Consider the following 17,091-nt stretch of genomic DNA (forward strand, 5'->3'; position numbering starts at 1 on the left):
GTCCAGGATGAGCGTCGAAGAACCAAACAATCCAAGATCATGCCAAATCGTCAACAATCAAATCCGGCTAACTGAGTTAGCGAGGTACGAAGAACGGGCCCCTGGTGTCAACTACAGAGGACATATCATAACATATGAATGAAATATATTTTTTCAAAAAAAAAAAATCCATTTGTTTCTTATGCTCTAAACAATGTAATGACATGAAAAAATACTAAATTCAAAATACTTTTTTTTCTCGGTCCCAGGAGGATATGTTAATTCCAATAATTCCTCTTTAAACTAAACTGCAGATCTCATGTTACGACAAAATATTTTTAGCGAAAATGATGATCAGTGATGCATACTTCGATATTACAAAAAAAGCAAGACGATATGTTCACATTACGAGCAAAACTGCATGAATTTGATTTGAATCGGTTAAAATAATGAACTATTTTGAATTAAAATACTATTTGGCCTGTGGAAATGAATGAATCAACTTTATTCTAAACACTTTATCTGAGAAGTATTTTATACATTTTTGTTTTTATGGATTTGTTGATACATTTATTCTCAAACATATAAAGGATATTGGATGATTTTCAGCAATGTAAGGCACAAATGGCATTTATAGTCCGTATCTAATATTTTTTAATGTCTTGTACCTTTGACAGTGTTAAACATGGTGTCACGTGGATGGAAATATGCATGTAAATGATATGCAGATGAGGTTATGCATAGTAAAACTAAGTGTTTATGCTCCATAAATGGTTATTTCGGGGAGGAGATGGGGTGAAGATGCATGTACGCACAATCTTCCGCTGACTGGGTTTTATAAAGGGAATTTTGCGCAGGTTCTGGCATATGCATGGTTTTATAAATCTGAAAACTTTTGTGTGTATGCAAAATCTGGCTTTTGTGCATACACACTTTTAGGATGAAATCTACGGAAAGTTTTATACATGAGGCCCCTGGTGTATTTTCACTCAGTGTTTGTCCGGCCTCATTTTGCATTAGAGTTTATCTGTATTACCTGTTGGATGTGTATTAAACACTGCATTTAAACTTTATTCCTGATTGTCATCTGTCTGCACCTTGCTGAAACTAATTATGGAGAGTAGAGATATTGAATATTTGATCAATACCATTTGAACAGCAGCTACAAATTAAAAATGTAGGAAGACACCATGCCTATGCTGGATATAGGCTACAGCAATCATCTTCACTTAATGAGTTTGTTTGCCCATATAATCTTAAGATATTAGGTTAAACTTATTTGGCTTGCTGTCCACTGATGAGGGGCTCGATGAAGCAGCTTCAACTCAAGCTCTGATATACCCCCACAGTGACTAAATATAGGATATTATTATGTAGGGCAAGGTACTTAAGATAAAGGTGGAGTTTGGGGAGGTGGTGGGATGCTGGAACAGCTGGAACAGAGGAGAGGTAAGCCGCTGCTTAAATACTCTGGTTGTTGGCTGTTGATTGGAAGATTAGATGGGCTCGCTCCTCCCTAATTTACGTTTAGGAACTTGAATAAATGGCTGAATGTGCTTTTTTGTTACATTTTGGAAAATTGTCATATATTGATCAACAAAGCCATTTTAAAGCAGTTACTCAAAGGGGGGGTGAAATTCTGTTTCATGCATACTGAGCTTTTTACACTGTTAAAGACCTGGATTCCCATCCTAAACATTGACAAAGTTTAAAAAAAACCCTTCTCTTCTCCCGGAAGGGTGCGCGCGCGACTAGAGCGAGAGAGCAAGCCGGCTGCGCTGCAGTCACAGGACTTCACGGAATCAACAATGTCACCAAAGAAGTATGTTTTTGGATGTCATGGCAAGACAAACCTGCACAGCTTCCCAACATGAAAAATTAGGTTTCATGTTGTCATGAGTGCACCGGTCCTCCTTCACTACTACACTCCCTCACTAGACTACATTTCCCAGCATCCCTCCTGGTTCTTGCCACTCATTCAGCCATCACCCACACCTGTCACTGATCATCAACTCACTGATAAAAGCAAACACCTCAGATACACGTCTCGTTTGAGCAAAGACCCCAAGCGCCAACGATTCTCCAACGTTTCTCCAACTATTCTCCAACTATTCTCCAACAATTCTTCAACGTTTCTCCAACAATTCTCCAGCATGTATTTCTACTCCCTTGTGTCTCCAGCGTCTTCTGTCTTGATTATCTGTGTGAGTGCAATGTTGAGTTCAGACTGCACAATTTCCAAACTCGTCGGATCACTGCTCTTTTCACACTGCATGACTATCTGGGCCAGCATTCAGTTGCTGCTGTGTTCACACTGCATGATGGATCGGCGACAGGGGGTTTCACATTGCATGACTTTACAAGAGGAAGAATCGCAGAAAACTCCTGTCCGCAAACTATGTTTCACAAGCAAACACACGCGAGACGTGACAAGGAAACAACGCGAGACCACACGTGCGTCAGACTGGAGTTCTCGCGCGAGACTGGAATTGTTATTAAAAATATAGACTGCAGAAAGCTTGCGATCCAAATTTTATGTGCGCTGATTTGCAGCGCAAAAGGAGAAAAATAAAATAAAAGATTATGGTGGAGGAAATGGTTGGGGTGACAAAGGGAGCAATGATTGTGTTCTGCAAAGAGAGATGGGGGTAAGTAAATAATTTTGCAATGTGCTCCTGTTGCGGCTGGTCAAGCAAATGTTTGTGCTTTGTTTCTGTTTGATATAATTGTAAATATATCTGTTCAAATACAGATATTTTATATCTTAACCATAACTCCTCCCCGAACTTCCCGCTGCCCTGTATCTTGCTCTCTCATTGGCTGTAGGTTATCGCAGATGTCATTTTCAATTAACACATTTCACACAGCAGGATTTTGAATCGTCGACAGGTCCAGATATTTAGCATGCTAAATATCTCACGGGTGTCAGCGACTCGTCTGCGATTCTCTCAGATCCAACTTTGATAATTCACACTGTGTGATTGTCACTCGCCTGAACGAGCACCGATTTGCCTATGATCTTGGGTATTTATCAGCGATTTTGCAAAACCTGTCAGCAAGTCAAAATTGGGGCTGAAATCGGGCAGTGTGAACTCGGCATTAGATTACCTGTGTGCATCCCCATGTCACCGATCTCCTCATCCACAATCTCCACCATCCCCTGCAAAACAGTAAATTCAGTTACCATCCACTTATCCCCCCGAACTGCTATTATTCTGAATTACTTACCTGTTTTGCCCTTTGCTCACTCGCTGTAATAAAGATCCACCATTTCTCCATTAATCCTCTGTCTTGAGTCTGCTATTCCGTAACACAAGGTATTTTTTTCTTTTTTGTGTCCTATTTATTTATTGGCGTCAAATGAACATTGTGATCGACTCTCTATTTGAGTGAAATGGCTTCTCAATCTATGAAAAATATAGGGCTGGACTAAGAAATAGACAGGCTGCTGGAAGGGAGGGCATATGTCATCAGAGAAGGGATCTTGTTGCAGGGGGAAATAGAAGTTAATATTGTTGTTGTTGTTTTAAGCAAGTGCACATAGATAAAAAAAGAAATATTCATGTGGATGGATAAATCCTTTATAATAAACACTGCAGTATTCCACATTCCATGATTTCATGGTGACTTTAACATACTGTATGATAATGGGTTTATCACAAGAAGTGTTGGCAGTGGTTAAAAGACTTTCCCAGGACCCTCAAAGGACTGTGATGCAGTCCTGCATGTGAAACTAAAATGGGCAAAGTGTCCTTGTCACGTAGGGGAGGGGAAGGTCAGATCATGCAGGGAAAAAAGACTATAGGTCCAGATATAGGCAATTCTACAGTGTAATCTTATAGGTATTCGGATACAGTTTTTTTTTTGTTTGTTTGAACAGATCAGTGGTGCATTTCTCATACAAAGACGTAACTCACTGCTAACAATACAAAGCATCAATGTAGAAACGAACTAGCTAGTCACGACTGTTTCCTGAAACCATAACATGGTCATATCTCAGTCATTTGAACCATGTTGGTTCAACGGTCATTAATGACGTCACATACAGGTGGAGTAATCATTTCTGCTAATTAATAAATTTGAGATCGCAATTACTGTCATATTATAATAGCTAAATTACACAAACAACAGAAAGCTGTTAATTTTTTCCTCAGGTTAACATGCAGTATGTAATTGGCATACATGTCCCTGCGGTTCTTTCAGACAGCAGCATGTTCTCAACTTAATTTTCTCCCAGATGCTGCCGTATGAAGATAGCAGCTGGTGTCTAATTCACTGTTTTTGCTCCACGTTTGATCATACTCCACATTTATGCACTTCAAAATGGAACAAATGCACTAAAATAGTCCACATGTCATACTAACAATAAGCTATGCTTCTAACCAAAAATGTACCATTACTCCCCCCTATCAACTACCACAATTACAGAATATCTTAAACATTAACTAATGTCACTTAAACACTTTTAATGACATAACACTATTGGTGCGAGTCTGGCCCTGTCCAAAGTTTCATGACGTAATACCGCTTTGACTTTCGGGTAGAAGTCTGCTGCGGATCTTGTGGGCTCTGAAAAAAAAATGTGCCCATTGAGGGCACATATCAACTGCAAACTGCAAAGGGGGTGCTCGCAAACACACTTCTGAAACATAAAATGACAAATGGGACACCCAGAGGTCACCAACACGGTGCCCGCGGGCACCAGGTCGCCCGCAAGGATCACATGCCCGCGGGCCTGTTTTAAAAATAGCGCACCAACTAGCGGGTGCAGTAAAGTTGAGGAGAGTGACGCTGAGAGATTGTGGTAACGAAAAGTGTTTTTTAGTCGATAAATCATCAGATTAAATCACTGATATTGTATATAGTGACCTGTGTAAGATACCTAACCCAAGTGTTTGAATTAGTGTTTTGTTTGTAACTCAGTTCTCCGTGTATGTTCGTTTGTTATCGCGGCTTTTCTTCAGCCTATCGCGGCCATTTTCTATATAGTTTAGCGGTGCAGATCGCTGATGCAGCTGTCATTTAATACATTCATACCAGTGTATTTCTTTGTTAATTTCATTTTTTTGTGACGTATAGACAACTTCAGTCATTTTTATCACCTGTATCCTTATTATTATCAGTGGGATATTGAGTTAATTGGTGATTGGTGAACTGTGATTTGTGTGAATTATTTCACATTTGGATATTAACAGAGAATGTCTAATATGGCGAGAAGTTTCACTCTCACTGAACTTCCGGCTTCTGAACTGGTTGCAGTTCCTCTCTGATTCCATATGAGGGCGCTCACAGGACGAGTGCAGAATGAATGGAGGTCTATGGCGCTATACCAATAAAAATCCACTTTTCTCAGGATATAATTTTTTATCTAGTAATTTGAATGTTGTATTCGAAAGGAAATGCAAATAAATTACACATTGCTGGGTGTTAGATTTTTTAGAGTCACTTATTTGCTTTAAAAAGTCTTTTAAAGTGTCAATGACGTCATACACATGTACGACCAGAGATACTGCTTAACGGCAATCCTTCAGTCGCTCTGGTGCTTTCGCGCTCTGCACTTTCTTTTCTCTCGAGGCATCGACAACACAGCTGACACAGGTAAATACACGTGCTAGAAGAGTTTTTGTTTTGTTTGTTTCTGGTCCCGCTTCAGATGACACGATGCCATCAAGCGGGATCTCTGGTCGTAATCAGTCCTTCACTGACCAATCAGCGTTCATTAGCAGAATGCTAGCGTGTTATGGACAACAACAACTCAACCTGTAAGAAATCAAAAGGACATAAGTACTCGTTCATTCAACTTTCGACCTAAAACCCATGTTGAACTTGCAAAATCTACAATCATTTCTGAGATTTCTCAACGGCAATCGGGTGAAAGAGACAAATTTAGCCGTCAAGCCCCATTGACTTCCATTCATTTTGCACTCATGGCGATCGCCCCCAGTGGAACTCTGGTGGTACTACAACCAAAATTCTGTACAACAGGGCTTAATAGGGAGTGGGCAGGCTCTCCGTAGACGGGCTCTGATATTAATCTATTTTGTATTTTTGACTTTCCATTTCTACTTAAATAATTTCCCTTTTGCTACTTTTACAAGAGTTTTTTTCTTTCAATAGCTTTAATATTGACATGTTTATATTGGGTGCGTCTATATAGTTTAATTCTGAGTAACTTTCTAAAAGAACATTATATCATTGTGACATGGAAATGTATTTAAAATACAAATACAAAATACTGTGTGGAAAAATGTATTTAAATACAAATACAAAATACTGTGTGGAAAAATGTATTTAAATGCAAATACAGTATTTTGTATTTTGAAAATACACAAAATACATGTTAAAGGATTAGTTCACTTTTAAATAAACTTTTGCTGATAATTTACTCACCCCCATGTCATCCAAGATGTCCATGTCTTTCTTTCTGCAGTCGAAAAGAAATTAAGGTTTTGGATGAAAACAGTCCAGGGTTTTTCTCCATATAATGGACTTCAATGGGCTCCAAACGGTTCAAGGTCCAAATTACAGTTTCAGTGCAGCTTCAGAGGGCTTTAAACGATACCAGACGATGAATAAGGGTCTTATCTAGCGAAACGATCAGTTTCTGCGAGAAACCGAGCAGTATTTATGCTATTATTTTACCTCTTAACAGACAAATGCGATCGTCTCTGAGCTCCGCCATAATTTCCGGCAAGTAAGGTCAAATTAGATTGTGGTCATAGATGTATACGTAGATGCCTCATTAGCGACTGCATGGATCAGTAGAATGAGGAATCTACTATCAATATATCTATGACCACGATCTAATTTGACCTTACTTAATGAAGATATTTTTGTTGAAAGCTGATGGCTGAGAAAGGCTTCAGATAGGCCTCCATTAGCATTCAGTACATTTACACTCCCAAGGAAAAAAACTATTGTTGTCGCATCGTAAAATTATTGTAGAGCCACTGTGGTGAGATGGACTTTGTAACGACGTTTTAAGTGCCTTTTATGGGTCTTGGGAGTGTAAATGTACTGAATGCCAATGGAGGCCTATCTGAAGCCTTTCTCAGCCATCAGCTTTCAACAAAAATATCTTCATTTGTGTTCCGAATATGAACGGAGGTCTTACGGGTGTCGAACGACATGAGGGTGAGTAATTAATGACAGAATTTTCATTTTTGGGTGAACTAACCCTTTAATTACAAGAAAGACAGGTAGGGGGTGCTACATAAAGTGGATTGTGTGAATTACTTCACATTCTTATATTCATATATATTTTATCTATTTTTGACTCTCCTTTTCTTATTAAATCCTTTACATCCCATTTCACAAATCACCAATAGACACAATATCACAATATCGTGTGATAAAAATGACTTCATGTTTGTGACTTCAAAATGAAGTTAACAGGTTAACACACTATAAGTGCTCACTCCTCTATCCTCCAGCCTGTGACCTGGCTCAGCAACATTTCAATTCTCTAACCGCACTATGAGGAGGTGAGGAACTAGAGCTGTGTCCGAAATTGCCCCCTATACCCTCATTCACTATTCCCTACATTACTCCTCTAATATAGTCCACTTGAAGGAGTGAATGAGAACGAGTGAGTGAACGAGTGCGCCAGAAGGGCTGCAGCATTTGCATAGTTCCTGCTTGCTGTTTACTAATTATTTGAAACATAGCAAACTGGCAGCTCCAGTAGTAATGAAAAGATTTGGAAGATCTGCCATGGAAACTAGCATGTATAAACCGTAATTAAACAATTTAATAATCAAATAAAAAGACATTTATACCTGTATGACATTATGCTGGACCAGTTTTTGGAAAATGGATGGATGATTGATTCAGCTGTGGGCACCATCTTCTAACGAGACGCAGGAATTAATTCAGCACATGTCTCTCACAGTGCATTATGGGTATTCTCTAGTCTTCGAGCGTATATCAGTTGTACACTCGTTATTGCGGTGCATTGTGAGATTGAACGTGTGCACTAAATAACTTCCACTATGGTTTCGAACACCACTACAAATGGCTGTCCCCTCAAATAGTGCCCTATTTAAGGGTATAGGGGGCGATTTCGGACACAGCCTACATTTATATTTACATCTATGCATTTGGCAGATGCTTTTATCCAAAGCGACTTTCATTGCATTCAAGGTACACATTTGGTCAGTTCTTGCTTTCCCTGGGAATCGAACCCATGACCTCGGCGTTGCTAGTGCCATGCTCTATTGTTTGAGCTACAGAGGAGTGAAGATGCTTCCAGAGGACCTATGAGCGAGGATGCACAGGTGTGTCCTATGCGTAAATCTTTCTTGTCAAAAAACCTGATGCACATACAAAATTCTCCTCCCTCTTCACATCTGTCACAATAATTGTAATTTCTGTCATGACAACTCTCTGAGAGTTTGGCATGGTAATGAGTATGACAATGTTAATGTGTTTGGTCTTGGCGGAATGGATCTGCTACGCTACTGCTTTTATTGCTGCTGCTGTTATTGCTGCAGAGCAGTGGTGTAGTCTACGTGATACGCAGGTATACGCCGTATACACACTAGGAAAGGCCAAGGATTTCCGTATACCCACTTAAAAAAGCGTGTGGATACGTAACAACATCGTTTTGCAGACATCCCAAGTCTCCCGGAAGTTCCGTGAGTCTCCCGCATATTTATAGCGGCTCCCTGATGCCCGCAAATTAGTGAAATTCTCCCGCAATCTACAGCGAGCGAGCAAGAGCGCGCATGTGAGACACAGACTGTGCACACGCGCACGGCAGAGAGAGAGAGAGAGAGAGCGAGAGACCTTGCGTGTGTGTGTGCTGGTGTGCACATAATGAAGCGCATGTAAGACGGAGAGCGTCCTGATTGGCTTGTTTCGGTAAGTCAACCAATCAATTGTCAGTGTGGGTGGGCTTTTATCTCTTCTCCCGAACCGAATCAGCTCAGTGTAAAACTGGAGCGCCATGGCAGAGGGAGAGTGCCCCAAAAAACAAAAGTATAAAGTTTAAACATAATGACAATATTGCACGCTGTACAGTTTGTAACTGACATGTTATGGTTGAGTTAAACAAGTTTCATTTCATGTGCATATTTTTCAGGTCGGCTAGTTGCCAAGGCTACATGAAAACAACAAACTCCTTAGACCTGTTTAAAGTTGCAATGAAATATAAATAAAAGCAGTTTACATAAATAGTATAAGCAGCTTATGTAAATAGTAAAAGTGATCTACATAATTTTACATATTTTTTTTTACAAATAATTGCATAGGCCTATAGAAATTATATATTAATGATATATTATATTATACTACTGTATACAAGTAAAGTCATGTTCTGTGGGGGGGTTTTTTTGGGAGGGGGGATGGGGAGGGGGGGTCTGCTTTTGTGACAGAACTTTCATTCATAAACTAACCCCGTCTGTGTTGCGAACATAGACTGTGGTTGCGATTGCGAATCACTAACGTTTTTGGACTATTGGGGACCATTTGGACACCAGCCAATCAAATAAAAAATATAGCTACCGAACAGCCAATCAGAAAATAGCATTGCTGTATCTGGGTAAGATTTAGATATTCCCACAACAACAACGTTTACATTCTGCCACCTACTGGTGGGTTAGTTTAATGTTTTATTTCCAACATTTCTTAATTGTATATTCAAAAATATTTAAAACAATCTCTCAACATTTTCAGTGTAAATTATTTAATTTAATTGGCAACAGCCCTACAGTGTCTTATTCTAATTTAATTTGTAGATCAAATTTAAGAATATAAAATGAAAGCTGAAGCATAGCCTATATTTAATAAGATTATGGGTATATTGCATTACAGATACTGGCACACGTCTAATTTAAAACATTTACACCAATAAATTACTATATGGTGATATTAGTTATCAATACACTGTAAAAAATTGAATTTCTGTTAATTAAATTGCATCAATTCACAGAAATTCAATTTGGCCAACTGAAAAATTTAGATGTGATCAGTCACTAGAACATTTTCAATTGGAGACCTGAATTTTTTTTTACAGTGTAGTTATTGTAATTAGTTATTGAAAACAGATTCATTTTTCAATAGATAGCTTCAATAGCCTTTTTCAAGATGATATTTTGAAAAATGTTGGTAATCAGACAGTTGGCAGCACCCATTGACTTTCATAGTCTATATTTTATCCTACTGTGGAAGTCAACTGTCTGATTACCAACATTTTTCAAAATATCATCTTTTGTGTTAAACAGAAGAGAGAAACAACTTGAGGGTGAGGAAATTACAACACAATTTTAATTTTTGGGTGAACTATACCTTTAAGAATGATTATACTATATGAATATGGTACCTGGAGCACAGGTTTTATCAGCTGACATGTCTTTTGTCGCTTATAATAAATTGGAATGTTGGATGGGTGCGTATGAGGCTGGGAGTGGAAAAAAAAAAATCACAGTATACTCACTACAAAAAACTAGACTACACCACTGCTGCAGAGCAAGTACGGGACTTGCCACTGCCAATACATAAATGACATGTGCTTAAGACATGCTGCTGCTGTACAAAAATACATACATGAATTACCCCCACAACAGATCTATACAGGTGGAGCTGGGGAAGGTGTGGGGTTTCTGAAAGAGTGCTGCAAACTGCTACAGCAAACAATAGGCAAGAATTTGAATGTCGAGCAGCTAGCTCATTGGCCACCAATACAGCTTGAACCAATCAGCTGTGCCCTATAAAGAATTATGTAATTGCAAGACGATTGAGTTAAGGATTTATGGGCCTGCGCCATCTAGAGTTGCATGACAGAACTTTGTATTTATGTTTTTCTTTAAACCATACATCCAACGCTATCTCACAACCAATTTGTACGTATTTTATGTGGTGGCTAATTCGTACGAATTTGTATCACCTCACTCGAATTTGTACGTTTTTTCTAAATCCCAGTGACGGGTAGGTTTAGGGCCGGGGTTTGAGGTAGGTAATTTGTACAAATTCATTCGAATTTGGCAACTTGTCAAATATGTACAACTTAGCAAAAATCATACAAAATCGTACGAGCGAGGTCGTGCAAATTAGCCACCTCTTAAAATATGTACGAATTGCCATGAGAACGGGTTGATACATCTCACATATTTCAACAGGGCATCTTGCTTTATTATTATTTATTATGAATTCTTAAAGGGTTAGTTCACCCCAAAAAAAAAAAAAATATTCTGTCATTAATTACTCACCCTCATGTTGTTCCAAAACTACAAATTAATATATTGTTGACTATTTTAATGATCTCTTTACTACCTTTCTGGACCTTGAAAGTTGCAGAAACATTGCAGTCTATGGAGGGGAACAGAGAGCTCTCAGATTTCATCAGAAATATTTCATTTGTGTTCCGAAGATGAACAACGGTCTTACAGGTTTGGAACGACATGAGGGTGAGTAATTGATGACAGAAGTTTCATTTTTGGGTGAACTAATCCTTTAAATAACCAAATTTCAACAACATAAGGACAGATTCATTGAGCACAGCTGATGAAGTGACACTTAAGGGATCAAGAATATTTCAATATACAAATAAGCTTTCCTTCAATTCCTCTATTCCTTCTATCCTCAAATCCTAATGAGGGTGGAGTTAGGAAGCAAGGAAAGAGAATAAAGGAAATGAGGAATCACAAGTAAAAAATGAGAATGCCATTTGCAACAACCTCTCTCTCTCTCTCTCTTTTTCGCTCTTATGAGATTCCACCCTAATTGGCCGTACGAATACACTCCTGCTGATTCGTCACCTGAAGACTGCCGTCCTTTGAAATACACCACGGATGCTGGAGAGGTGTGGGAGAATGGAGTTGGTGTTGTTGTGTTTAGTGAATCGATGTGTAGTAGTAGCGTTGTATTATATTCTAGAGTGATTTGCAGTTATATGGTTCTTGATCGATAATTTTTTTTGTGGTGTCAATCGTTGTTTTATTTACTTTACCCATTTGCTTGTTCTTTTCCTTTGTTTTGTCGTTGTACTATTATTATGTTTCTCCACAGAGGCTAGGGATTGGGTGCCATTTATTTTTGATTGTAAATACTTTTTCTACTGTTTTCTATTATGTAGTTAACTAAGAAAGTCCACTGTCATTTATGTTCAAGTATTTTATCTAGCAGTTGTGGGTTTAGTCGGGGGCATCTTGTGTATTATTTTGGCCTTGCCCAATTCTGAAGAGATTGCCTTTAATCTGAGTGGTGTCAAGAAAAAAAGAATACAGAAACAAGCACACGATAACAGCGGGTACAGAATTATTTGCTCCTCCCTGACCCTGTTTCATAAAGCAATGTTATTATGGTATGCATCAATGGGAATCTGAGGAAGAAAAAAAACGTGCATATTAATGGATTGTAATGAGATTAAGTTAGGCGTCCAAATCAGGTCATCTGATGTAGCCTGTCTAAGCGATGACATACATGGACCTGGCAACTGGTGCACTGGCTGCACAGTTTCAGCAAAGGACATTGTGTGAGATTTATGGGAGTGGTGATGAGGTACAACAGCCATCAGATTTTTCTTGTTCATCACTCACCGACAGCAGTGTTCTGGTGTCACACCACTCCTCTTATCCAACCTCTCCTGCCGTAAGTCAGGATTGCGCAGTGATAGGACGACAGGGGTGCTGATGATTCAAGGGAGAGGCAGAGGTTATACTTGCTAACCAATAATAATAATTTTCATCAAAGTGGTGTGTAACTTCAACTGGCTGCTGCAACAGATAAAGTGTTGTGAAAAATGAATATACCTACTACTCATTTTCCATTCATCTGACTTGCTCACTGGTGCGATAGTCTGCTTTATATACAGTGTGTTTGTGTGTGAATAGTGCTATACAGATAAAATGTAATCGGATGGGATTTAATCTAAGATTTAAAAAAAAAAAAAATCTGCTTGATTTACCTTCTTTGAGAGAATGTGTGTGCGTGTTAAAAAAAAATCTAAATACATCATCTATGCACACCGAATCTATGACTGATAGCAGCAGAGGTGTCGGCAGTGAACGGGTTAAATGCACAGCACAGTGAGTCAGTGCAATAATCTGAACTATTCCAGCGCCATTCTGAGAGTTTATCGGAACAGTTTCACTGCGCAACATGTTTAAACTGTAATGTAAGCCATTCAAACGCGCGTTTCTGTTTTGACATAGTTTTCTGGAGATCCGTCACGATTTTTTTCGTGTTCAAATAGAGGATGGAATAATGGTTTGCATACAAAAATAAATTGCAACAATTGCACAAAAAAAAAGATACATCAAAAATCTAATGATTTATGTTATATTTGGAAATTCTTACATTGATTTGGAGAACAGAAGTCCTTTAGGGTTTTTACAATCACTTTGCATTTTAGTTCGCTGCCTTTTCGCCTGTTTTGGAGAGCGCGTAAAAACACCCTCTTGTTTAGCTATTTCATACCGGGAATATTTCACCCATAAACGTTTTTGAGATGAGCAACGGGTGTTTTGAGCCGCGTTGGACATGTGCACTGCTGGCGATCCCTCAGAAGCCCGTTGGAGAGGAGCGCAACTTTGCTGCGTCTAGGAGATTCACCGGTGATCCATCATCTATCCAGCGCTGTGCAGGAATCACCGGGCGCGCAGGTGGACACGGATCCCGTCGTTTCCAGAGCTTAAGCGAGCCTTGTTTGGAGTAATGCCGGGCTCTTGGATCTGGGGTGCGCTGGGCAGGTTAGTGTGGCTCTCCGTACTTGCGCCAAGCGCTTTGATAATGATCCTTGTTCCCCCAGCATCTATGGCGCATCCACAACCATGTCAGATTCTGAAGAGGATCGGGCATACGGTGAGAGTCGGAGCTCTGCACCTGCATCCTCGAGTATTCAGACAGGATCCGCTCAGCGGGAGAGATTCGGACTGGGATGCAGACAGAGAAACGTGGGAAGAGTGGGACATGGTCATCCAAAGTATGCACGAACAAGACTGGAGGGGTATTAGGACTAAAAGCTCAGCGAATAACCCCCACAAGGCCTCCAAAAGTAAACCCGCACTCAAACAAGTGGGTACGGATGCTGTGTTTCTACCTCGAGACTCTGTTCTCCTCGCTACAGAGACCCTCAATCGAGTGGTGGGGCTTTTACCCTACAACCTCACCCTTGAGATAGTCATGGCTGTGGAAGCAGGACTTGGAGAATTACCTGCTTTCTCCTTTTCCTCCTCATCTACATCTGCCTGTGGGGATCCCGTGTCGTTCCTGCAAAGTGTTTGCCACACTGTCATCGTGCAAGGAGTTTCTGCCATCATTGCGTTTCCACAAAACAGGGACGAACTGGTGAAGTTGGAATTTATTTCCTCAACGCTACAGATTCCAGTCATCAGCGTCGTCCAGAAGGAATTCAAACGCCAGAGTCAGGTGTGTTTATTTCCATAATAAATCATAATACTGTATATTCAGGAAATTCTGCTCTACTGCTGATTATAGTTTCTTCAGCATCATTTCTTTCATGCCGAAATGTAAATAAATGCTGCAGGAATTAGAGGAAACATGTTGAAATGATTGGAATTGGATTGATGCATTAATTGGAAGCATGAATTAATTAAATATTTTAGTAGTTATTTAAGGGTTTGGAATTATAAACAATACACTACAGAACATAAATGCGTGACACTCATTGATTCTACAATTTTATTTTCCCTTGTGATCACTCAATACATGTCAGCATGCCAGATCCAAAAAAAAAAAAAAAAAACCTTTAGTGTGTCATAATTATTACAAATAGTGACAGAATTCAATTAATATTAATAACTGATTATAAGTGCTTATTATTATGGAATTGTCACCACTTTCAGACAGAAAATGTGTTACAAAATAATTATATAACTGTAAATAACACAGCTGTAAAATTTGTATTTTCTTTTTTTGTAAATGAACATATTACTCCTATCAGTTTATAAATAAATTTCCATTTGTCTGCATTTCTCAAAACTAAAGATGGTTATGTTATGATATGTTTATCATTTCTTTAATATTGTAGGCTTATATTTGTAAGTTGCTGTCTGATGACATTTGGTGTTTGGTGGATATAGTGAATTAATTCTTAGAAACTAAACGGTAAATGCAATTTATCAAAATGAATGCCAGGGTAAATTTTGATGCATGTCTCATATTTAATGCATAAATATCTCCAGTGCTATTTATTAGTGCAACGTTTTTTTTTTATTGGTATCAAATGTTCACTATATATTTGCCTTTATCTGGATCTAACTAACACTGAAGATGTTTGAGGTCAGTTGAGGTTGGATTGCTTTCAAAAAATTGATAAGTGTATTATTACACCTAAATCACAAAACAGCAATTTAGATGCCTGTGGCACATTGTGTCTGTAAAATGGCATTTTACTAAATGCCCTGAGGGCTGAGCTGTTTGATATCTGATCTTTTGAGGCCAGCACCATCTTCTGGTCAGGACTTTGTTTACATGGATCATGTGAGATGTATCGTATCATATTTCTCTGTAAACTTATAATCAGTGTCTAGTATCTGTCCAAAGAGCAATTAGTCTCCCGATGTGCATGTTACTGAGCTTTACTGAAGATATAGTTTACAGTGACTGCTGTTCACAGATGGTGGATGAACACAAAACTCATACCTCTTAAACCCAAAGGTTTCTGGGACCATCGCCATCATAAAGTTCCTTGATCTTTATTTGTTTGGTTCTTCATAAGTGTGTCGAATCTTTTAGCAATAAGTAAAAGTCAAACATTACATAAACAGAGATTTGGGTGTATAGGGAAAGATAATAAAATGCATTCAATTTATTTTATTGCACCATTTTACATATAATAATAATAATGCTAGGATATTTACCATATGTGTAAAAAAATTAAATAAATCAAGAATTTTAAAGGTTTGGGGGTGTTGGGGGTAGTGGTAAAGAAATCAATGTAACACTTTAGTTTAGGGTCCAATTCTCACTATTAAGTTGCTTATTACTACTTATAAAGCACATATTAATGCTTTATTCTACATTACCATATTCTACACCCCTTAATCCTACTCAATACCATATCTTAACAACTACCTTAATAACTATTAATAATCAGTAATTAGAAGTGTATTGAGGCAAAGGTTGTAGTTAATAGTTAGTTAATAGTGAGAATTGGAACCTCAAAGTGTGATCGAAATGGTATATAAAGAAATAATATATAAACACATCAACACCACAAAGAATAACAAACAATCCCAGAGAATGCTTATTTAAATAGATGGAACATACTGTACATTTTTGACAGAACATAGTGATACTTGCAATCATAATGCAACAAGGAATGTATTTGTAATATGCTATTTCAAAAAAATGCTATTGAGGTATTTTTGCAGGCAATAAACGAGCCTGCACGACGACAGGAAATAAACAATAATGAATTAATAGATAAGTAACCACTTGTGCCGACAGTACAGACTCCAGGGTGAAGTACAGCGGAAACCCGCCAGTGGGGGGCGGCAAGTCACTGGCTTAATGAGTGAGTCATTGAATCATTCATTCAAATAAATTAATTCAGAAAAGTTCATTCTTTCAGGAACAAAACAGACATGCGCAACGGTTCTGTGATATGGCTTTGTTTGGAACAATTTTCTTTGAAGGAGGAAAAACAGACAATATTTTAATGATCTAAGCGCATGGTCTGAAGCTCATGGCCCTGGTGCACTTAGCGTGTGTCCGAATCCACTTTTGCTAGTTTAACGACGGAAAAATCTATTGGCGCGGCAGTCGCATGATCCTAAAGGGTTGTACGTAGTCTCCTAATGAGTCATGGGTGTGTTTTGGGCGTAACATGCAATAAACCAATCAGAGTCTCCCAATCCCTTTAAAAGCAAGTTGTGCTTACACCATGGTGGAATTTTCGAGCGGAAAGAACGCTTCTCCAGAGAGGAATCCTTTGCCCCTGGCGTCGCATTGCGCCGGGTGTATGAGTCTAAAATGTAACTTCTTGTTTATTTAACTATTCTATAATCAATAATCAATATCACATTTGCAATATGCTTTGTTTATGTGATAAATTCTTTGTTTATGTGATAGCTTATTGCTTAAATGCAATAATTTTTCCCCCATAACTTTTACATTTTTGGGGGGCATTTTTGTTTATTTTTATGGCAT

At 38.6% G+C, this 17,091-nt stretch overlaps 1 protein-coding gene across 1 annotated transcript in view; it reads left to right on the forward strand.

The window, feature by feature from the left end:
- grin3a (glutamate receptor, ionotropic, N-methyl-D-aspartate 3A) overlaps positions 1–17,091 on the forward strand; it is a gene marked incomplete at both ends in the record, with an annotated part of 50,096 nt that overhangs the window by 5,796 nt on the left and 27,209 nt on the right. Inside the window, one exon of the mRNA XM_079805201.1 lies at positions 13,727–14,346. Within this exon, the coding sequence (XP_079661327.1) occupies positions 13,727–14,346 (620 nt within the window). The remainder of the gene's footprint in view (positions 1–13,726; positions 14,347–17,091) is intronic.

Source organism: Gobio gobio (assembly GCF_949357685.1).
Source record: "Gobio gobio genome assembly, chromosome: 22".
In the NCBI taxonomy this organism is placed as follows: Eukaryota; Metazoa; Chordata; class Actinopteri; order Cypriniformes; family Gobionidae; genus Gobio; species Gobio gobio.